This window comes from Microcaecilia unicolor, chromosome 5, assembly GCF_901765095.1.
Source record: "Microcaecilia unicolor chromosome 5, aMicUni1.1, whole genome shotgun sequence".
In the NCBI taxonomy this organism is placed as follows: Eukaryota; Metazoa; Chordata; class Amphibia; order Gymnophiona; family Siphonopidae; genus Microcaecilia; species Microcaecilia unicolor.
The window spans coordinates 295431403-295454550 of record NC_044035.1 but is presented as its reverse complement, the minus strand read 5'-3'; the positions used below and the strand labels follow the sequence as shown (position 1 = coordinate 295454550).

Below are 23148 nucleotides of genomic sequence, written 5' to 3'. Positions count from 1 at the left end.
TGTGTCTTTAAGATGTTTTTCTAACAAACGTATTTAACACAATGTATCTGTTGCAGGGGACGATTCTTGATAAAGCCGTAGGGTGAAACATGACGCCATGTCGAATAAAAATCCCCTTTGAAAATGTTCTTCAACAAGATAAGTGATAACATTTGAGATATAACTGTGTAAAAATCCTTTTTGAAAACTGTCTTTAATAAGCCCAATGGCACATCTGATTTAGGACTGCAGAAAAAAATTTGAGTAGTTTTGAGATAATAGAAAAGTAAAAAATTTTTAAAAACTGAAGACCGGTGACGATAGAAGAGTGGCAGCCAAGAAACTATACAGCTCAACTAGGTCTTTGAAAAATAGAAAAAAATAAGAATTGGGCATATTGCATAAGCACCTCTTTTACCATTGTTGAGCATCTACTTAATAGCTTATGTCAACACCAGAGCCTTTATCCTTAGTTTGCTGACATATAAGAATATATGGGCATCTCTAGCACTTGGAGTGCACTAAAAACGCTAGCGCACCTTAGTAAACAGGGCCCTAAGGCTTTTATAAGAAAAATACCTTAAAAGAAAACTGGTTTCACAAAGCATTGACAAATGCTGTCAGGAAAGAAGGCAAAAGCCATCTGCTGTCTCACAGAGAAGGCTAAAAATCATGGGCAATGCAGCATAGTGTTAAGCAGAAACATGTTCATTATGTCTGAGGAACACGTCTTCTTACATCTTATAACCTGTTCCTTTCCCTCAAAGAAATCAAAATGGCTTATTCAATGAAATGGAAAAAAAAAAAGTATTTTCTTCAAAAGCTAAACAGAGAATATGATGGCAGAAAGTCCATATAGCCTATCCAGTCTGCCCATCCATACCAATTATGCAGAACTATAAACTGCACATATTCCTTTAGACTGACCATAGGTTTTTAATCAAATCTTTAGAGCATAACATGTTAACTATATAAAATATCACTTTACATTAAAAAAAATATTTTTTATCTTCTCGTATCCCCATCTGGTATGTACAGAGCATAATTTAAACACACAAAAGACAAACATGCTTTTCAAGACTTTGATCGGTACAGCCAGAATAGAATGTGGACGATAACCTTTTTACTTTTCAGCACTAAAATAATATGCCTACACTCAGCTGTGAAATACATTAAGAGGTCGATATGCTGTTAATCAGAGTCAAAATCTGGTGTTTCATCATATCCAAATTCCTGAAGAACATTTTTGCAATATTTCTTCCATGATGTGCCTCGAATGTCATTATCTGAGCTGCAATCTGTAGTCAAGCAGAAAAAAAAAGATTAAGAGTTATTTTAAAATACATCCCCTGGGCTTTATACACCACAAAGTGAGGAAAAGAAAAAACACTTGCTCAATTAATTCAATGAATGAAGAATTCAAGAAGCCCTTCTGTACACAGGACATACAACTCTAACCAAAATGTCATAATCAAGAGTCCAGTAACAACATGGGTTTTTAATATCACAGCAATCAAGTTATAATTACCTCCAGTTGCTCAATATTTACACTAACGGCAAAAAGTTAATCAGTGTGGGGGGAGGGGCAGGAGGAATTTTCAGTGTCAGTGGTCAGTTTATTTAAATGCTGGCTGTAGCATTTAAATATATTATTTATTTGGATTTTGCTTACACCCTTTTCAGTAGTAGCTCAAGGTGAGTTACATTCAGATATACTGGGTACTTCTCTGTCCCTGGAGGGCTCACAATCTAAGTTTGTACCTGAGGCAATGGAGGATTAAGTGACTTGCCCAAGATCACATGGAGCAGCAGTGGGATTTGAACAGGCCACCTCTAGATGTCAAGACCTGTGCTCTAACCACTAGGCCACTCCTCCATTCAGCTAAAGGCATCTGGGAGATTTTGCAAGCAGCCCTAACCTCCTGGAGCAGCTAACATGTTAATCATTAGTAAAATATCCCCTCAAAATCTACTACTACTTAACATTTCTAGAGCGCTACTAGGGTTACGCAGCACTGTACAGTTTAACAAAGGACAGTCCCTACTCAAAAGAGCTTACAATCTAAAATGCGAAATGTCAAGTGGGGGCAGTCTAGATTTCTGAATAGAGGTATGGTGGTTAGGTGCAGAAGGCGACATTGAAGAGGTGGGCTTTGAGCAGGGCTTTGAAGATGGGCAGGGAGGGGGCCTGACGTATGGGCTCAGGGAGTTTATTCCAGGCATGGGGTGAGGCGAGGCAGAAAGGGCGGAGCCTGGAGTTAGCGGTGGTGGAGAAGGGTACTGAAAGGAGGGATTTGTCTTGAGAGCGGAGGTTACAGGTAGGAACGTAGGGGGAGATGAGGGTAGAGAGGTAAGGAGGGGCTGCAGATCAAGTGCATTTGTAGGTTAATAGGAGAAGCTTGAACTGTATGCGGTAACTGATCGGAAGCCAGTGAAGTGACTTTAGGAGAGGGGTGATATGAGTATAACGGTCCTGGCGGAAGATAAGATGTGCAGCAGAGTTCTGAATGGACTGAAGGGGGAATAGATGGCAAAGTGGAAGGCCAGTGAGGAGTAGGTTGCAGTAGTCAAGGTGAGAGGTAATGAGAGAGTGGATGAGAGTTTGGGTGGTGTGTTCAGAGAGGAAAGGGCAAATTTTGCTAATGTTATAGAGGAAGAAGCGACAGGTCTTGGCAACCTGCTGGATATGCGCAGAGAAGGCGAGGGAGGAGTTGAAGATGACTCCGAGGTTGCGGGCAGATGAGACGGGAATAATGAGGGTGTTGTCAACTGAGATAGAGAGTGGAGGGAGAGGAGAAGTGGGTTTGGGATGGAAGACAATAAGCTCGGTCTTGGCCATGTTCAGTTTCAAGTGGCGGTTGAACATCCAGGCAGCAATGTCAGATAAGCAGGCCGATACTTTGGTCTGGGTTTCTGCAGTGATGTCTGGTGTGGAGAGATAAAGCTGGGTGTCATCGGCATAAAGATGATATTGGAAACCATGAGAGGAGATTAGGGAGCCCAGGGAGGAGGTGTAGATTGAAAAAAGAAGGGGTCCAAGGACAGATCCCTGGGGAACTCCAACAGAGAGCGGGATGGGGGTGGAGGAAGAACCATGAGAATGTACTCTGCAGGTACGGTGGGAGAGATAAGAGGAGAACCAGGAGAGGACAGAGCCCTGGAACCCATATGAGGACAGTGTGGCGAGAAGTAGGTTGTGATTGACAGTGTCAAAAGCGGCGGATAGGTCTAGGAGGATGAGGATGGAGTAGTGACCTTTGGATTTGGCAAGGAACAGGTCATTGCAGAGTTTAGATAGTGCCGTTTCTGTCGAGTGTAGGGGGCGAAAGCCGGATTGAAGCGGATCGAGGATGGCATGAGAGGAGAGAAAATCAAGGCAGCGGCTGTGAATGGCGCGTTCAAGTATCTTGGAGGAAGGGTAGGAGGGAAATGGGGCGGTAGTTGGAGGGACAAGTAGGGTCAAGTGATGGTTTTTTGAGGAATGGTGTGACTACAGCATGTTTGAAGGTGTCAGGGAGAGTTGCAGTGGAGAAAGAGAGGTTGAGGATATGACAGATGGAGGGGGTGACAGTAGGAGTGATGGTGTTAAGTAAGTTGGTGGGGATGGGGTCTGAGGAACAGGTGGTGCATTTCAAAGAGGAGAGGAGATGGGCGGTTTCCTCTTCGGTGATATCAGGAAAAGAGGAGAAGGAGGCCTGAGTTGGTTGAGGGATTGGGTTGTAGGGTGAAGAGGAGATGGTTTGGTGGTGAATTCGAGGTTGATCTTCTGCACCTTGTCGCGGAAGTAGTCGGCCAGTGATTGAGGCGAGAGTGAGGGGTGTGTGGGAGCAGAGGGCACTTTGAGGAGGGAGTTAAGGGTGGTGAAGAGACGACGAGGGTTAGAGCTGAGGGAACTAGTCAGTTGGGTGTAATAGTCCTGTTTCGCGAGGAATAGGGAGGACTGGAAGCAGGATAGCATGAATTTGAAATGAATAAAATCAGGATGGGTGTGAGATTTCTTCCAGAGGCACTCAGCTGAACGGGCGCAGGAGCGAAGGTATCGAGTGCAAGGGGTCAGCCAGGGCTGGGGATTAGTACGCCTTGTGGGACGGGAGATGGATGGTGCAAGGGCATCCAGAGCAGAGGAGAGAGTGGCATTGTAAGTGGAGACAGCCTTGTCTACAGACTCAGAGGACAAGATGGAAGGGAGGAGATCAGAGATACTAGAGGATAAGGTGGGAGGGCCAATAGCTTAGAGATTCCTGGAAGTAGTGGTTAGTGTTGGGCGGGACTGAGGGGGAGGGTGATGAAGTGTGAAGGTGATCAGGTGGTGGTCGGAGAGAGGAAGAGCTGAGGCGCAGAAATTAGAGGGTGAGCAGGTAGAAGAGAGGACGAGGTCAAGACAGTGGCCAGATTGGTGAGTAGGGGTGGTGGAGCTCAGTTGAAGGAGGAGGTTACAGCAAGGAACTGAGAAGCGTATGAGTTGGATGGGTTATCAGTGTGTATGTTAAAGTCACCAAGAATGAGGGATGGGGATGAGGGCTCAAGAAAAACGGAGAGCCAGGCATCGAAATCGGTTAGGAAAGAAGGGAGGGACTTATCAGGGGGGCGGTAAATGACTGCAATTCTGAGTGGTAACGGGTGGAATAGACGGATGGAGTGGACTTCAAAGGATGAGAAGCAGTGAGACTGCGGTAGGAGGAGAGGTTGAAAACTGCAGGAGGACGAAAGTAGTAGCCCCACGCTGCCATCGCGGCCAACTGGGCGGGGAGAATGGGAGAAAAGATAACCTCCGTGGCAAAGGGCCGTGACTGAGGCAGAGTCGTCAGGGGTGAGCCAGGTTTCAGTTAGGCTGAGCAGTTGAAGGGAATGGGAGATGAAGAGATCATGGGTGAAGGAAAGTTTGTTGCAGACCGAGTGGGCATTCCACAGGGCACACGAGAAGGGGAGGGAGGAGGGGGAGAGGAGGGGAATAGAGATGAGATTGGAGATATCGTGGAGACGTTTGCATGGATGAGACGAGGACAGGTGTGGGGGACCTGGGTTGGGATTGATATCTCCCACGGATAGCAGGAGAAGGAGCAAGAGAGTGCGGAGGAGGGTGGGGGAGGTAGGGCGACGAAGGTGACGAAGACGGGATGCGCTTAGAAGGAATGGGGAAGGGTTCATGGCAGGAAAGAGGTGTTGAAGGTTGAGAGCTAGGAAGGAGGAGGAGGACAGTAGGGAAGGTGAGGTAGTGGGGGACAGGGGTGGGTAGGGTATTGCAGTAGTGAGCAGGACGGGACAGGACATGGATGGGCAGTGAATTCGTGCAGTATGCAGCGGTGAGAGGGATAAAAGATTAGGGAGGGACAGGGCAAGGAAGAGAATGTGTATGGGGGCCATAAGTATTGACTGAGGTGTTACAGGTGCCTATGTGGTGCCTGAGGTGTTAAGCAACAGGTAGGGCAGGAAAGTTGGGCTGGAGGCTTAAAACTAGAGCAGCAGGCAGTGATTTGGAATAGGAGGTGGGTAGGCAGGGTGAGCAGTCGGTCAGGAGGGTGATGGGCTGGCAAAGTGGCCAGCGGGGAGGCAGGTAGGTAGTTGTGCAGGCTGGGAGGCGGCAAGTTATTGATGGGCAGACAAGCAGGCAAGTTGAGGGGCTGACAGGCAAGCAGGTTGGTTGATTGGCTGGCAGGAGCAGACAGCCTAGAGCGAGCTGGGACAGGTGGACTGGAACAAGCTGGATCAGGTGGACTGGAACAAGCTGGAACAATCTGTTTCAATTTACTTTGTTTTAGTGCATTCAGGTATGTTTCCTGGATATATGCAATATCTTTAGCCCAATATCTGCATGCTCCTTCTTTAATTTAGACTTTTTGTCCCTTTATCAGCAAGTATGTGCAATCTATATCCAAAGTGACCACTCTTAACTCAGCCATCTTTAATCTCCTCTGCCATTAACAGCTACCAGGTTTTCACTACCTGCATCCCCTCTCCTTCCTCACCCCAAATTCACTCTCTCTTCCATGCCATGTACATCATTGTCAAAGATAACAATTCCCTCTTTCTCGTGTGCAGTCTTAGACTCAATCTTAACTTAGGCTGCATAGCGTAAACGTTTTTGGCCACCTATGTAAAGAAATTTTGAAAGATCAGACTTTTGCTCCTTCAAGAGAAGCTCAAAAGTCATGGATTTGATATACTGCTTATCTATGGTATGTTTACATATATTATATACAGTTACTCTGTCCCTAGTGGGCTCATAATGTTAAGTTTTATACCTGGAGCAATGGAGGGTTAAGTGACTTGCCCAGGGTCAGAAGCAGCTGCAGTGAGATTGAAACCCAATCCCCCAGGTTCTCAGCCCACTGCACTAACCATTAGGCTTCTCCTTCCACCGCTGCTTTGGCAGCCAAGTACACTCAAAGAATGGTGACGATCTGCATAGGTAAAATTCTTGCAAACACCAGCTGGGGTGGATTTTGGTTTTCTACCCTTGTGCACTGCTCAGACAATAGAGTTTCTCAAACGCAGTGTGTACTTTTCCTTCTTGCCACCACAATCTCTCTGATGATGTGGTTTCACAAAAAGAGCATCAGGTCCTTCTGAACCACCTCCAGCAGTTCTATAATGCGGATCACATTCTATCTGCCTTTTTTTCTCCCCTTGATCATTCAACTTTTCCTCTATTTGCAATCTTAGTTCTTCCAGAAACATCTCCTAAACTGTGACCCTCTGTGTGTTGCCTGGGATCTGATGTCCTTGTCTTGCCAGTGCTTCCTTGACCTCCTCCAGGGTGGACTGATCTTTGTCATCTTGTCTTCCAACACTGATGACACACTCTTTGCCAGATGCTTAGCCACCTCCCTTGACATGTCATGACCAGTTGACGTTATGTTTTTTGCTTAAAGATTAGTCTGCTGCAGTGCCCCTTTTTGAACCACTGCAATCTAAGCCAGACCCACCACTTGTTCCTGCTCCACCACCTGCTCTCAAGCTCTCACCTGGAGTCGACCACCACTGAGCTTTGCTTTCCTTCACCCAAGCTCTCGGCTATCCTGGCTCCAGAGCCCCAAGACCACCCAACACCATCATGCCACATCATCCCCCAGGACCAGGTCTGCAGCCTAATCACTGATTCCTCTCTCTCAGTCTTGTTACTTCTTCTGCCACTGGCAGGGCCAGTGCCGCTAGCTGCTCTTGCCATCTGACTTCTTACTCTGTGCTTTCTGCACAGTTACCAAGTGTTTCAAGCCTGCCAGGCCATAGTCTTTTTTCTCTTGTTGCCCCTTGCACTGGTGCAGCAGGGGCAACCAAAATGCTCAGATTTTGCACCTCAACACTGTATCACAGCACTCAAGGGCTCCAAAAGGGGTGTGCCCCCGTCTCTCCTTTGCTCAGTCCCATAGGGCCCTGGTGCCTGACTCTCTATGCCCTTGGTTCTCACAATGCCCGAGTGCTTTCTCCCCTCATGCCACCTCATAGTCCTGTGACTCAGAACTGGCCTGTGCCCCAGTGGCTCCTACAGTTCACTACAGACTTTCACTATTTGCTAAGTCACCAGGGGGTTCTTTCAGGACTTTCCATGGGTGATTCACTGTTACCCCTCTATTACTTAAGTTTTAATACAGGGAAAGGGAGAAGGGATCTCAGAGCCACTCAATTCATGGCAGCTCTAGTGGAAGTCCAGCTGTGTTTTTTCTATGTATACCTATGCCTTAGAGGAGAGAGAAGCAAGATTTGTTTGAAGGGTGCAATACCCAAACATTTTGTTTTTAAACCCCAAGTGCAATATGAAACCATTAGATATCACCGGCTAGACTTCAAAGGGTGGATTTTACTATGGGCACCCATTTCTTTTCTGAATAGTTCTCCAGTTTCTCATTCACTATTTCCATGCTCTTCCTCCACCACCAAGATAGAGTACTGCCCCAGACCGTGCTTCGCCAGCAGAACAGGTTCCACTTCTCCTAAATAGCAGAAATACTGATGGGTTAGAATGACAGCCTGGTGCTTTAAGGCCAAACTGCAGGGGGAAACCATGAAGGCGTCTGAAACCAGACGGCCAAATCCAGAGCATCCCTTTTTGACTACCTTCAGAACCCACTGATATCAGGTAATGTGGACCCTCTGGTAGCAGAAGAGACAGACTGCCTCCAATGGGGACCAACGAGGGGCTTAGCCCATCGTCATTGGTAGGCCTGGCTACTGTGGTCCCACTTGAGAGATCCCAGGGCTTGGATTACTTAGGCCATGAAACAACCCCTGCTTGAAGGACCTATTTTGATCCCCTATCTGGGCCGGAGGAAGCCGAGTGGACCTAAAGCGGCCTGGTTCTTACAGAATCTCCCTGCAGGCTGAATATCACTGGGCACCCCCCTCTGCCACAGCTCTGGGAGTAGAAGATGTGCCTCTCCCAAATCCTTCACCTTCTCTAGGTCCTCACCAAAGAGCAAACACCCCCCTAAAGGACAGATGACTCAAAAGCTTCTTAAATGCCACATCCACAACCTACAACCAATAGTGCCCCACTACTGAAGCAGCCACGGCACTGTGATTGCCTGCATGACTGCTAGAACCAGGGCATCCACTTTGGGTAAAGCCCAATACTTTTCCACTTCCTCAGAAGCAAAGGTGTAGAGGCAATCAAGTGCCTTAGTGCCTCTATGGGGGCCAGCTGGAGTCTCCCTCTCTGCCATCATCATACAGGGGAGGGCTTTATGGAGCAGGAAATACTTTGGAGGCCCCAAGAAGCCCTCCAACAATGGGTCCCCCCCTCTGAAAGGTCTGCAGCAGGCGGCCTGAGCATACTCAAAGCCCCCCATCAATGATGTGAGACAGCTCATCTTCTGCTTCCAGAGGAACAGGATCTTTGGAATTTGAATCTGCAAGGTACTGGAGTCCAGGAAGGCCTCCGAGTCCTCTCCCGCCACCTCTGAGACTAGCCCTCGAATTTGATCTTTGACATACAGAACCCAAAGCAGGGTCCCTGCCACTGGGAGGGGACCCAAGATCTGACTGTAGGACTTGTTTAACCATGTGGGTTAAGCCTTGTAGTCCAAAAGCCCCAGGGGCCTCCAATGGGACCCCCCACCCCAGTCAAACTAAAGGAGAACAGAAACAGAAGGACCTCTCCCCCAAATGTCCAGATGAGGACTGAGCACTCTCATGCTGCTGCTGCTAAGAAGCAACAACATGAGAATAAATAGCCTGGGGAAAATGGCCGTTGGTCCTGCCAAAGTCATGGGGACCATGGGTCCTGAGGCTTCAACTCCGGCAACATTCCCCCACCCCGGCTATTTCCAAAGTATTTTGAGAAGTACAGAAAACTACTGGATTGTTCCAGAGAGTGATCTAAAACAGGTGTGACCCCTGCTGGTACCTTGTGAGTTCTTTTGTATTTTCGGATGACAAATGTGCATAGACTACAGCCACACACACTCACCCAGGAAATAGATATGATACATACCTTTAATATGACACTACGGTGAACAGCTACACAGCCACTGGTTACAGGCAGATAAAATTCATGGCAGTCTAGCCTCCCGTGCACAAGGACTTACATAGGAGAAGACATGAAGGGTCTGGACTGCAGAGACTTGCGGCTATATCCCCCACAGTACAGAGAGATGGAATATCAGAGCAAAACGCCAAAGGAAAAAAAAAGAAAAAAAAACTCCAAATACATGCCCCCTATAAAATATATCAGTACATAGTGCAGTTATACTCTTACTCAGCCCAGCCCAAAATAGGGCATCCAATCATATACATGTACACAAAGGAATTTTTGTCTCCCTTACTTACTTACTGATGGTAGGTTAAGAAAGAATATCTGGAAAGAGGAACATACATGAGGGGGTGGGGGGCTCTAGGTTCTTTGGGGAGCTTAAACACAGAGAACGGGATAGGAGAGAAGACTCAGGAAGAGGCCATGGAGACAGGCCATCAGTAATTAACTGAAGGTCTCTGTGTATGGCAGGGGGATTCAGAGACAAAGCAGTGTAAACATGGGCATGTCAGATAAGAAAAACAGATGCGAGGTCAAAGGTAAGGCCTTGGACATCTAGTTAAAGGCCAGGGAAAGGCTCTGGAGGCCCATTCTCTACTGACAAAAGCAGGTTTGCTCCATTCTGCATCAGGGAGTACCCTAGCTTATACCAGTCACGTTGCTGGTAGAATTCAGTTTTCTCTATCTCCACCTGCTGGTAGGAAGTGAAGAACAGTGGAGCTGACACTAAGGAAAGGACAGATTTCACTATGGGGCCCCCATTTCTTTTCTTAACTGTCCTCCGGTTTCTCATTCACTATTTCCATGTTCTTCCCCCACCACCAGGATCTTTGATCATAGATTTCCTCCTCACAATGCACCTCTCCAGAAGAAGAATAGTGAAAACTGCTGTCTACCATCTTAGTCACTGGAAGGTTTCTTTCACAATCCTGCTAAGTCCATGGCTCAATACGTATATAGCATGTCTCGATTGCAGCTCTTAGTGCTTATATCTAACCATGCTCAAGTTCTGCAGTTTAGTTTTTTCCCCGTCTTAAAGAAACCTCTTTCCCAATAAGGCCATGAGCTAGGCAAAAGAACACAGAAAATAAATGTTCAAGTTTTCCCTTACTCTACTTTTTTTCCAGCATGAAATGTAGTTGTCCAAGGTTTCAACCCTATACATTGGTTGAGTGAGAATCAATGGGTTGGAAAGAATAAAATAAAGCAGAAGACAAATCAATTAAAGTGGAGAGTTCTAGAGAATAAATGCACTGGCTCCAACCAGAATATCTGAAACAAAACAATGATATAATTTATGATAAGAAAAACCTTTGAAGGCATTAATCTGTAATAAAACTGAGTCAAAGCAAACTAGAAGCTTAAAGAGATTGTAATGTAGCAGTTCAGAGCACGCTCTAGTAATTAATTAAAGATTTTAACTGGTAGATAAGTTACTAGGAATAATTTGTGAAATTCTTAAACTGCACATGTACGCTTCCACCCGATCCTTATTAGACATACTCGGAACACTACTAATTTGTGAAATTCTTAAACTACACATGTACACTTCCACCCGGTCCTTACAAGTATACATAACCAGAATACTATCATAACTTACCTCACACGGTATGAGATCTAACTGGATAACATGTAATGTCATTCATCAAGATATTGCCAATATGAACCAACAGGATTCAATCAGTACTGATGCTAACTTTTGCTAATAAGGCATTTGCAAGAAGTTTGCAGATCTGTAAAGTCTTGGGCGGGAGTCTCCTGCTTCAGCAGATCATCTGCCCAAAATGGGAGACACAGGAGCCAACCACTCAGTTTCTTTTCTGCCTGCTCTGTGTCCAGAAGCAATTTCAATCTCTTAGCCCAAACTTCCTGCTGATTATCTTGCGATATTAACAAGCAGATGCATCAGCTGTGAGATCCGAAGTTGTTCAGTTGCCGTGTGGGTAGAGGATAGTATCACACTAAGTAGGTTACAAATGTAGAGGAGGCTGAGTGGGGCAGAGATGTGTGGTCACAATCTCCTGCTTAAAAATTGTTTCCCCTTGGCAGCTCTAGGTTCAGAACAGTAAGAGAAGAGTTGCATAAAACCTTTATGAACCCCCTACCCACCTCAAGTTGTCATTCACATATTCAGTATAACTGTAGCTATGTACAGTTCTCCTAAAATTCTGGAGGCATCTTTTAATTAGGATTCCGCAAAATACCTTTGTATCTCTCATCTTCATCACTATTTCCTTCCTCATCTTCCTCAAAGAGAAGTTCATCTTCATCAGGATACTCATTACGCCAGTTGTTCTCCTCATTCTCATCATCTTCATCTTCATAGATTTCCTCTGATTTACGATCCTCATCATCTACCTGTAGACCTCAAACAAGTTGAAATGTAACCATTATTTTTCCTAACAGAAGGGTAAAGTCATATGAAAACTATCCCTGAACCATATGATAGCATGTATGTTAAACCAAACTTTCTTGAGTCAGGGAGACTATTCTGGATGGGCCTACGGGAGCAGGGTTAGATTGGGGAGTGTCACTTTTAGCCAGCAGTGGACACCACCTTTAGTGATAGTGGTTGTTCCTCCTCCTGTCCCTGAATGCACTAGCTCTGTAGAGTGCCAGGCCTAACCATTCCCTTATCAACATTCTCGTGAAATAAAAATGTAGTTCAATATAAATGTCTGTAAAATCACATACATTCATCAAACAAGCTACCCTTTTGTTGCCACACAAGTTACTCTTTTCTTTGCCACACACATTTCACTGACTAGCTACTTAAATTAAATCTGCTTTAATTCTCACTTATAAAAAAATTAGTCTATACCCATTTTACCAATTCATGTTCCTGGCTGTAGGGCTTCACCGAGAGGATGTCTTGAATCCAGCCTTGGGTGGGTGCATCCATGTAATAAATGTCATAAACATAATCATCTTTTTCACGGTGCTGTACCCCTTGGCAATTCTCCGACACAGCTAGTTGCTCCCGAATCAGTCTTACTGAGTTGCAGAGTATCACTTCAGGATCATCTGATTTCTATGAAAAACAAACCATACCAAAAGCTCTCTCTTTGTGGGATTTCTAAAAATGTACACGATTGACACACATCACATATAGTGTTTTTTTTAGAACCAATCCACCCCTATTCCTCCATAAAAATCTCACTTTTTAATCTGTGGCATTTTGTACATTTTGGCTTATATCTGACAGCTACAATTCTGAAGCATAATGTGTACCCCTAAGGACTCTCTCCTGCTTGATACAAAGGGATGAAAAACAGATATGCATGTACCACTCCTTCAGGGTTTTAAACTTCAAACACATGACTCTATACTTTTTGTATTGAATCTTTACATTCAGCTACTTCTGTTTCCTTATTCTGTATACTTCATTAACAGTGTTCTCTCGTTTGGAGAGAATAGTGTCATCTGCAAAGAGAAAAAAAAATTCATTCTAATCCCACACTTTTCTGCATGTCCCCTTGTATCGAGGGAAGGAAGCCTGTGAGAGAACGAGGGTCAAGACTGAAAAGGAACTTTGAAGGGGCCACTTTGGGAAAAAAACCTGTCATTAGAATTTAGTAGTCCAAAGGAAGAGTGGGGACCTGAGAAGGGGATTACAAGGGAAGAAACTGACCTATAAGAGGCCAAAGGAGGGTATGAGAAAGGAAAAAGAACCCAAGAAGCAGCCATTGTGGTTAACAAGAGGCAGGAACAGGACTCAGGCTAGGCAATTGGGTGAAGTGGGTTAAAGAATATCTGGAAGATGGACATACAGTGGTGGAAATAAGTATTTGATCCCTTGCTGATTTTGTAAGTTTGCCCACTGACAAAGACATGAGCAGCCCATAATTGAAGGGTAGGTTATTGGTAACAGTGAGAGATAGCACATCACAAATTAAATCCGGAAAATCACATTGTGGAAAGTATATGAATTTATTTGCATTCTGCAGAGGGAAATAAGTATTTGATCCCCCACCAACCAGTAAGAGATCTGGCCCCTACAGACCAGGTAGATGCTCCAAATCAACTCGTTACCTGCATGACAGACAGCTGTCGGCAATGGTCACCTGTATGAAAGACACCTGTCCACAGACTCAGTGAATCAGTCAGACTCTAACCTCTACAAAATGGCCAAGAGCAAGGAGCTGTCTAAGGATGTCAGGGACAAGATCATACACCTGCACAAGGCTGGAATGGGCTACAAAACCATCAGTAAGACGCTGGGCGAGAAGGAGACAACTGTTGGTGCCATAGTAAGAAAATGGAAGAAGTACAAAATGACTGTCAATCGACAAAGATCTGGGGCTCCACGCAAAATCTCACCTTGTGGGGTATCCTTGATCATGAGGAAGGTTAGAAATCAGCCTACAACTACAAGGGGGGAACTTGTCAATGATCTCAAGGCAGCTGGGACCACTGTCACCACGAAAACCATTGGTAACACATTACGACATAACGGATTGCAATCCTGCAGTGCCCGCAAGGTCCCCCTGCTCCGGAAGGCACATGTGACGGCCCGTCTGAAGTTTGCCAGTGAACACCTGGATGATGCCGAGAGTGATTGGGAGAAGGTGCTGTGGTCAGATGAGACAAAAATTGAGCTCTTTGGCATGAACTCAACTCGCCGTGTTTAGAGGAAGAGAAATGCTGCCTATGACCCAAAGAACACCGTCCCCACTGTCAAGCATGGAGGTGGAAATGTTATGTTTTGGGGGTGTTTCTCTGCTAAGGGCACAGGACTACTTCACCGCATCAATGGGAGAATGGATGGGGCCATGTACCGTACAATTCTGAGTGACAACCTCCTTCCCTCCACCAGGGCCTTAAAAATGGGTCGTGGCTGGGTCTTCCAGCACGACAATGACCCAAAACATACAGCCAAGGCAACAAAGGAGTGGCTCAGGAAGAAGCACATTAGGGTCATGGAGTGGCCTAGCCAGTCACCAGACCTTAATCCCATTGAAAACTTATGGAGGGAGCTGAAGCTGCGAGTTGCCAAGCGACAGCCCAGAACTCTTAATGATTTAGAGATGATCTGCAAAGAGGAGTGGACCAAAATTCCTCCTGACATGTGTGCAAACCTCATCATCAACTACAGAAGACGTCTGACCGCTGTGCTTGCCAACAAGGGTTTTGCCACCAAGTATTAGGTCTTGTTTGCCAGAGGGATTAAATACTTATTTCCCTCTGCAGAATGCAAATAAATTCATATACTTTCCACAATGTGATTTTCCGGATTTAATTTGTGATGTGCTATCTCTCACTGTTACCAATAACCTACCCTTCAATTATGGGCTGCTCATGTCTTTGTCAGTGGGCAAACTTACAAAATCAGCAAGGGATCAAATACTTATTTCCACCACTGTACATGAGGGGATGGGGCTCTAGGTCCTTTGGGAAGCTTAAGCATGGAAAATGGGATAGGAAAGATGACTCAGGAAGAGGCCATAGGGACAAGAAGGAAAGGAAGAACCCAAGATAAGGTGTGACAGCAGTAGGAGGTCAAGAACTAGAGATGGGGAGGGGGAAGGAGCCATGGGATTGGTTGGAGAAAAAACAAGAAAAATCAAGATGAGGATTTGAGACTTACCTCAGGTTTACAATTTGGGCCTGAATTTGCTAACATAGACCCTTCCTCTACCATTAGGACTTGCAGATCTGGGATACTATTACCTGCACTGTGATCATTTATGTATTCTCCTTGCCTGGCTTCTACTCAATATAGTCTCATACCCGCTCCCCATTTCTATTTTGCTGCGGAAGAGTGATCTCTATCTCATTCCTATGGGTCGACAATCCAAACCTAATGGATTCTGTCCACCAGTCCATTCCCTCCAGTGATCTCTGTCTCACTTAGGATCCTTTATCCCCCACTCACAGAACAATGTAGGCCATTTATACAGTATAGCTTTTTCTCCATGAACAAGCGGAAACAGATCAATCCCTCAAGGCATATCATCCAAGGATGTTAAGGTGTTTTGAGGTGAAGCAGTTCAGATTTTTGGTTCATTCAGTCTTGATCCCACAGTTAGATTACTGTAATATTTGGGCTACAGCAAAAGCTTGTCGAGATGGAACCAGATAATTCAGAACACAGCAGTTCGACTAATTTTGGGCCTTAAGAAATATCATTTCTGTTCCAGCTTTATTAAACTACACTGGCTTCCAATTGAGACTAGAATTATCTTCAAGATGGCCTGTTTTCTTTTTAAGATATTGCATGGTTCAGCACCTAATTATTTGTATAACCATTTTCAGTTTTTGAATGTGCAGAGGTCTAGACCCAATAATGACATGTATTTTACTTCAATTAAGGGAAAAAGAAAATTACGTTATTTAAATCAACTCTGCCATTGCAAGCAGTCAGACACTGGACAATGTTAAAGGCTATTTTTAATTCTGCTGTATCTTATTCAGATTTTAGAAAGAAAGTCAAACCCTTTTTGTTTTCAAAAATATGTATTAGATTCTATATCCCGATCTGCTTGTTACTATATTCAGCATATTCCCAGGGGTTTGTCCTTGGCCTCTTGATATGTTATATGCTTAGAACTGTTTGTGGTATTAGCGGGATATAAGACTGTTTTATCTTTTAAGAACAGAATGTATGTTAGCTAGGGATAAACGCCTAAAAGCCTTTTCTGCTCACATGCAGTTGGCCATGGGTGTAGGGAGGGGGGTGAGGGAAGAAGGCTCCCCCGGGTTAAAAACAGAGTAATAGCTTGAAAACTGGTTTAGCAAATCTATGCAATCACTTAGTACCTACCCCTGATGAGTCTTCTGTAGAGCCACCGAGGTTTGTATCTACTTCTTCATGTATTATATCAAACAACTGGAATGTGTCACAGTTCTCCGAATTTGCCTCAGCAGCGCTGCTGCCTTCTGTTTCTAAGTTTTCTTTTTCAGTAGTATTGTCTGACTTAGTGCTTTCACCTGAAGCTGTTTTACTTGCAGAATATTGTGCTAAGTCCCCATCTCCATAACTTGGTCGACGGCTGGTTATCAGGCGATACCGGCTTTCTTGGCGATGTGTGTGCTTGGAGGCTCTGAGATCCTTACGTATTCTTTGGTTGCTTGCTAAAGAGGGACGCAGGGTCTGGGCTGCCTTTTCTCGACAAACAGCTTCTTGTACACACTTATGAAACAGCTCACTCTAGTTAACAGGCGGGTGCAAAAGAAGAGAGAAAAAAAAGTCAGTTAGTACATTATCTTAAACAGAGCATGAAACAGCTAGGAGAACACAAAGGCCCATAAGTGTTACAATTTAAAGCTATTAAAGGGATACAGTAAGAAAAAAAATGTGATCAACTGTAAGAATCCTGAACTGTTCAGATACAGACCATAAATTCACTGTTCAGTCCAAATATTCTAAATAGTAGGTTTGCTCCACTTAGAACATAAGAAGGGAAACCAATAAAAATTCCAAGACAGGGGTATAATAAAAATATAGCACTACTGAACACTGACAAGGTTGTACAGCTGTGGTAAGTGTTCATATACAATATGTCCCCATCCCATCTTGGTGGGTACCAAAGGCAATGGGAGATAATTAGAGGCTGACTGAAATCAGTGGTTTTGGTTCTGGCCGAAACCAAAGCCAAAACACGAAATGGCTTGTCCTCCCCCCTCCTGGCAGAAAACAAGTACTGCTGCTGCCTCCCCCCCCTTGCCAGGAAAGACCTGTAGACCCCCCCCCCCCCCCCCGGCTGCCTGACCACCCTGTAGGCCCTCCTCAGGTCTACCTTAAACCCTGGTGGTCTAGTGGCCTCTTTGGGAGCAGAACTGAATCCACTGCCACCGGTGAATTAAAATGGCTGTCGAGACAGCAAGGTCCTGGCAGCCATTTCAAGATTGCCTGTTACAGGAAAGTTTTGGCAGCCATTCTGATTCAGCAGCAGCAGTGAGCAGGAACGAGTGGGCTCTGTTCCTAACCCCCAGAGGCCACTAGGCTACCACGGTGTGATAAGATAAAACCAGGAGAGAGCCTACGTGCAAGGAAGAGTTTCAGTTTCTGCCAAAAATGCTACCCAAACCCAGATTTCGGATTGGTTTTGGTGCCAAATCTGAAACCAAAATTTAGTCAGCCTCGGGAGACAGATAATGTGACATCCCCATGGTCACAACAAGTGTCAATGCCAGAGTTGAAAGTGAACCCTAGCTTTTCTGGTTCTCTGCCCATTACTCTAACCACTAGGTCACTTCTTCTCAAATATACAGCCCAAAGTCTTCATTCATCTCAAACCCTAACACTGAAGCCTAGTAATGTCATACTATACTGTGTCTCCTATTTCACATTATTCCAAACTAGTAAAAAAGGCCCGTTTCTGTAGGCAAGGAAACGGGCCTTAGGCAGGCAATTCCGCCCCCCCCCCCCGTGCTACGGCCCCCTCGAACCCCCCCTTCCGCGAACCTGTCGTTCCCCCCCGTGCCAACGAAAACTGCTGCCACCGCCGCCGCCGTTGTTGTGCTACCTGTGCTTACAGCTGAAGTGTTGTTCTTCCCTTCCCGCAGGTTCTTCAATCATCTTGTCTGGAAGTTCCTCTGCCTGCGTCTGACGTCAGACGCACGGAGTTAAACTTTCTGAGAAGATGATTGAGGAACCCACCCGAAGGTAGTGCACAACAGCGGCGGGAGGGGGGGGGGGGTGCGGTTTTCGGCGTTCCAGGGGGGGGGGGGGATCGACAGGTTCACGGGAGGGGATGGGTTTTGAGGGGGCCGTAGCGCGGGGGGGGGGGGGGGTGACAGCTGATTCCGAGGCAGTAGGAGGAGTACTCATTCCCTTGCCTTGGAATCAGCTGTGTTGACGTCAGTGCGTGTCTGCCTCGCAGACCACTTGCAGCCAGGGAGCCACGGTCCCAAGCATAGAACGTTGGAGGTGAGAATTATTATATAGGACAAATTCAATGTGGATTACATCAGAAGAAGTCCGCTAATTTGAGAATTACAGTCCTTAGTAAGTTTCTACAGAACACTTAAAAACTTATAGATATATCTATCTTTTGAAACTACCAATGGCAATATGTTATATTGGAGAATAAATAGTGAAGCTACTTACCTGTACCAAGTGCTCTGAGGACAGCAGGCTAATTATTCTCACAACTGGGTGACGTCATCTGACGGAGCCCAGTGCAGATGCTGCCTCTCTTTAAGAGGCCTTTGGCAGCACCCCACCGTGCACCACCAGTGTCTTCCTGCCAACATGCGAGCGTGGAACCAGCAGTATAATAATATAGCTGGAAAAGACAACGGCAAGGAGAGAAGGGTGGATTTGTGAGAAAAAATCAGCCTACTGTCCTCAGAGAGGTAATCTACCAGCCAACTGGATGAAGTGCATTTAACGATGGCTACTATGTTATGTATGTTACTATGGAGCTAGTAAAGATGGAGTTAACTGTATGTCTTTAAAAGAAATGCAAAAAATTGACTTAAGTGAACATAAATAAAGATGTTTACTACAGACCTCTTTTCTGTATTGACAAAGAAGGCCTTCAGATAAGAGAGAGGTTAAAAAAGGTCTGAAACTGACCAGTATTTGTGACAGATACTTTTTTTTAGAAAACTAATGTATATTTTGTATTTAACTAAAGAAAACAGGTCATAAATTAAAAGTAGCTGAAAAATGCTATGTAATAGGTTTTTCCATTGACCTATGCCCTTAAACTTTAGACTTTTACCATATCTGCTTAGATTAAGTTTAGTCTTCTAAAAAAAGTAAGTCTTGCTTATATGCTAAGGAATTCTGTATAGATGAAACAGTTACCTCATATGTGTTTAAGAGTATAAATGTAAGAATTGGATTGTCATACTTCAGGGAGATTTGGAAGAAGGAGATATATTATGCAGCTCTAATAAAAAGACCAGTTTTACTGATCCTGTGTGGGACAATGCATTTTATTTTCTCAAAATTTAAATACTTTCTATAGTACCCTTATCTTGTTTGGATCAAAACAAACAAAAAAACTGGGTGGACTGTCTATGGGCTTTAGTTCATTCCAGAAAGAAGGCTTAAGGCTTGCTTGCAGTCCAAGGTGTGCAGTGTACTTTCACCAGGGTGGGCATGTGGTTTTGGGAAGAATGCTGGCAGGTGACTGACTGGTTAAGCTGGAACTCCAATACTACCTTGGGAAGGACCTTAAGGTAAAATTATGTATAATCATACCTGATAATTTTCTTTCCATTAATCATAGCTGATCAATCCATAGACTGGTGGGTTGTGTCCATCTACCAGCAGGTGGAGATAGAGAGCAAACTTTTGCCTCCCTATATGTGGTCATGTGCTGCCGGAAACTCCTCAGTATGTCGATATCAAAGCTCCATCCGCAGGACTCAGCACTTAGAGAATTACACCCACAAAGGGACACTCTGCCCAGCTCACCACCGCCGAAACGGGGGAGGGGAATTAACCCAGCTCATCCCCACACAAGTGGGGGAGGGGAATCCGTCCAGCTCATCCCCGCGGAGCGGGGGAGGGACACCACACCCGCCGATGAGGGGGGATCTGGCTTATCCTGCAACCGCAACCGCGGGAGGAGCTGACTGACCCTAACACCGCCGAAGCGGGAGGGGTACAAAGCTGCCCTACAGCCGCACGAAGCGGGAGGGAGTGCCGGCAGAATTTAAATCTCAATCCAGCCCCGTAGAACGGAGGGGAGAGGAATGCAGCAGCTCACTGTAACACAAACTCGTCTCAACTCTTGAAGAATCCAAGTGAAGGAAGAACTTGAACACGAAGTCTTTCTGAAGTAACTGAAGACTAAACTTGAACCTGAAATGCAACCAGAATAAAAACAGCACAGATATCTGGGAGGGGCTATGGATTGATCAGCTATGATTAATGGAAAGAAAATTATCAGGTATGATTATACATAATTTTACCTTCCATATCATCAAGCTGATCAATCCATAGACTGGTGGGATGTACCGAAGCAGTACTCACCCAGGGCGGGACATAGAAATCCCTGACCTCAACATTGAAGTTCCAAACCGGGCCTCCGCCCGTGCAGCCACAGTCAAACGGTAATGCTTGGAGAATGTATGAGCCGAAGCCCAAGTTGCCGCCTTGCATATCTCTTCCAAGGAGACGGATCCGGCCTCTGCCATCGAGGCCGCCTGAGCTCTCGTGGATTGAGCCTTCAGCTGGATAGGCGGAACCTTCCCCGCGGCCACATAAGCCGCTGCAATGGCTTCCTTGACCCATCTTGCCACTGTAGGCTTAGCAGCCTGCAGACCCTTACGAGGACCTGCAAACAGGCAAACAGATGATCCGATTTCCGGAAATCATTGGTCACTTCCAAGTATCTGATGATGACTCGTCTCACATCCAGATATTTAAGAGCAGAGTACTCCTCTGGGTAGTCCTCCCTACGAAAGGAAGGGAGACAGAGCTGCTGATTCACATGGAAGCGAGAAACAATCTTGGGCAGGAAGGAAGGCACTGTGCGAATAGTCACTCCTGCCTCAGTGAACTGCAGAAAAGGCTCTCGACATGAGAGCGCCTGGAGCTCGGAAACTCTTCTGGCTGAAGTGATAGCCACCAAAAAGACTGCTTTCAACGTCAGGGCTTTCAGAGATGCCCTCGACAAGGGTTCAAAAGGCGGCTTCTGCAATGCTCTTAGCACCAGGTTGAGATTCCACGCAGGCACCACTGAGTGCAGAGGAGGGCACAGGTGATTAACTCCCTTGAGAAAGCGCACCACATCTGGCTGTGAAGCCAGGGAAGCACCCTTCAGGCGGCCCCTGAAGCAAGCCAGAGCCGCTACCTGGACTTTAAGGGAACTGAGCGACAGGCCTTTCTCCAGACCTTCTTGCAGGAACGCCAACACTGAAGAAATTGGAGCAGTGAAGGGAGAAAGTGAGCCTGCTTCACACCACGCTGCAAAGATACGCCAAACCCTGGCGTAAGCAGTAGAAGTAGAGCGCTTCCTCGCTCTCAGCATAGTGGCGATGACCTTGTCTGAGAAGCCCTTCTTCCTCAGACGCTGCCGCTCAATAGCCAGGCCGTAAGACCAAAGGGGGAGGGATCCTCCATCACCACGGGACCCTGATGTAACAGGCCCTGCTCCACTGGCAGCCGCAGAGGATCGTCCACTGAGAGCCTGATCAAGTCCGCATACCAGGGACGCCTGGGCCAATCCGGACCCACCAGGATTACCCTGCCGGGATGCTTTGCCACCCGGTCTAGCACCCTGCCCAACATGGGCCAGGGCGGGAACACATAGAGGAGCTCTTGTGTCGGCCACTGTTGGAGAAGAGCATCTACTCCCAGGGATCGAGGGTCCCGTCCTCTGCTGAAGAAGCGCGGCACTTGGCAATTGGCCGATGACGCCATCAGATCTAGGCTCGGCTGGCCCCAGCGCTTCGTGATGTCCAAGAACGCCTGAGCAGATAGCTGCCACTCTCCGGGCTCCAAGGTATGGCGACTGAGAAAGTCCGCCTTGACATTCATGACTCCGGCAATGTGGGCCGCTGACAGCTGCTCCAGGTTCGCTTCCGCCCACTGGCATAGATTCATAGCCTCCTTGGCTAGAGGGGCGCTCTTGGTACCTCCCTGGCGGTTGACATAGGCCACAGCTGTGGCATTGTCCGACAGAACCCGTACAGGCTTCCACACCAGTACCGGGATGAACTCCAAAAGCGCCAACCGAATGGCTCTGAGTTCCAGGAGGTTGATAGACCACTTTGCCTCTGCAGGAGACCAGAGCCCCTGCGCTGTCCTTCCCAAGCAGTGGGCTCCCCAGCCCGACAAAGAGGCGTCCGTCGTGACGACAATCCACTCTGGGGTCACCAGAGGCATTCCCGCAGACAATTTGTCTGTCTGCATCCACCAGCTCAGCGCCTTGCGCACTGCTGGGTCCAAGGGAAGTCGCACAGCATAATCCTCCGACAGCGGAGTCCAGCGCTGCAGCAAGGAGTGTTGAAGTGGTCTCATATGAGCCCTGGCCCAGGGCACTACTTCCATCGTGGCAGTCATAGAGCCCAACAGCTGCACATAGTCCCAAGCCCGAAGAGGAGAGGCTCCCAGGAACTGGTCCACCTGAGCCTGAAGTTTGACAATCCGATTGTCTGGCAGGAACACTCTGCCCACTTGGGTGTCGAATCGAACTCCCAGGTACTCCAGGGACTGAGTCGGGCGCAGCTGGCTCTTCTCCCAGTTGATGATCCATCCCAGGGAGCTCAAAAGAGCAACTACCCGGTCCACAGCTTTGCCGCACTCTGCATAAGAGGGGGCTCGGATCAACCAGTCGTCCAGATAAGGATGGACTTGTACCCCTTCCTTTCGTAGGAAGGCCGCGATGACCACCATTACTTTGGAAAAGGTCCGCGGAGCAGTAGCCAACCCGAATGGGAGGGCTCTGAACTGGAAGTGTCGTCCCAGGACTGCAAAACGCAGAAAGCGTTGATGAGGAGGCCAGATGGGAATATGCAGGTACGCTTCCTTGATGTCCAAGGAAGCCAAGAACTCTCCTGCCTTCACTGCCGCTATAACAGAGCGGAGAGTCTCCATGCGAAAGTGCCGCACTTTCAAGGCCCGATTGACCCCTTTGAGGTCGAGAATAGGCCGGACAGAACCTCCTTTCTTTGGTACCACAAAGTAAATGGAGTAACATCCCTTGCCAAGCTGACTTTCTGGCACAGGAACGACCGCGCCCAGGCGGATCAGATTGTCCAAGGTCTGCTGCACTGCCACAGCTTTGACCGGAGAC

General features: G+C 46.6%; 1 protein-coding gene across 1 annotated transcript in view; it reads right to left on the bottom strand.

Annotated features, from left to right (window-relative positions):
- Nucleotides 1–901: 901 nt before the first annotated feature.
- SLC7A6OS (solute carrier family 7 member 6 opposite strand) overlaps nt 902–23148 on the bottom strand; it is a 39846-nt gene continuing 17599 nt past the window's right edge. The window contains exons 2-5 of the mRNA XM_030204296.1: nt 16212–16598; nt 12279–12479; nt 11653–11806; nt 902–1277 (exon numbers count right to left, since the gene is read on the bottom strand). Of these exons, the coding sequence (XP_030060156.1) occupies nt 1171–1277; nt 11653–11806; nt 12279–12479; nt 16212–16598 (849 nt within the window). The 3' untranslated portion in view covers nt 902–1170. The remainder of the gene's footprint in view (nt 1278–11652; nt 11807–12278; nt 12480–16211; nt 16599–23148) is intronic.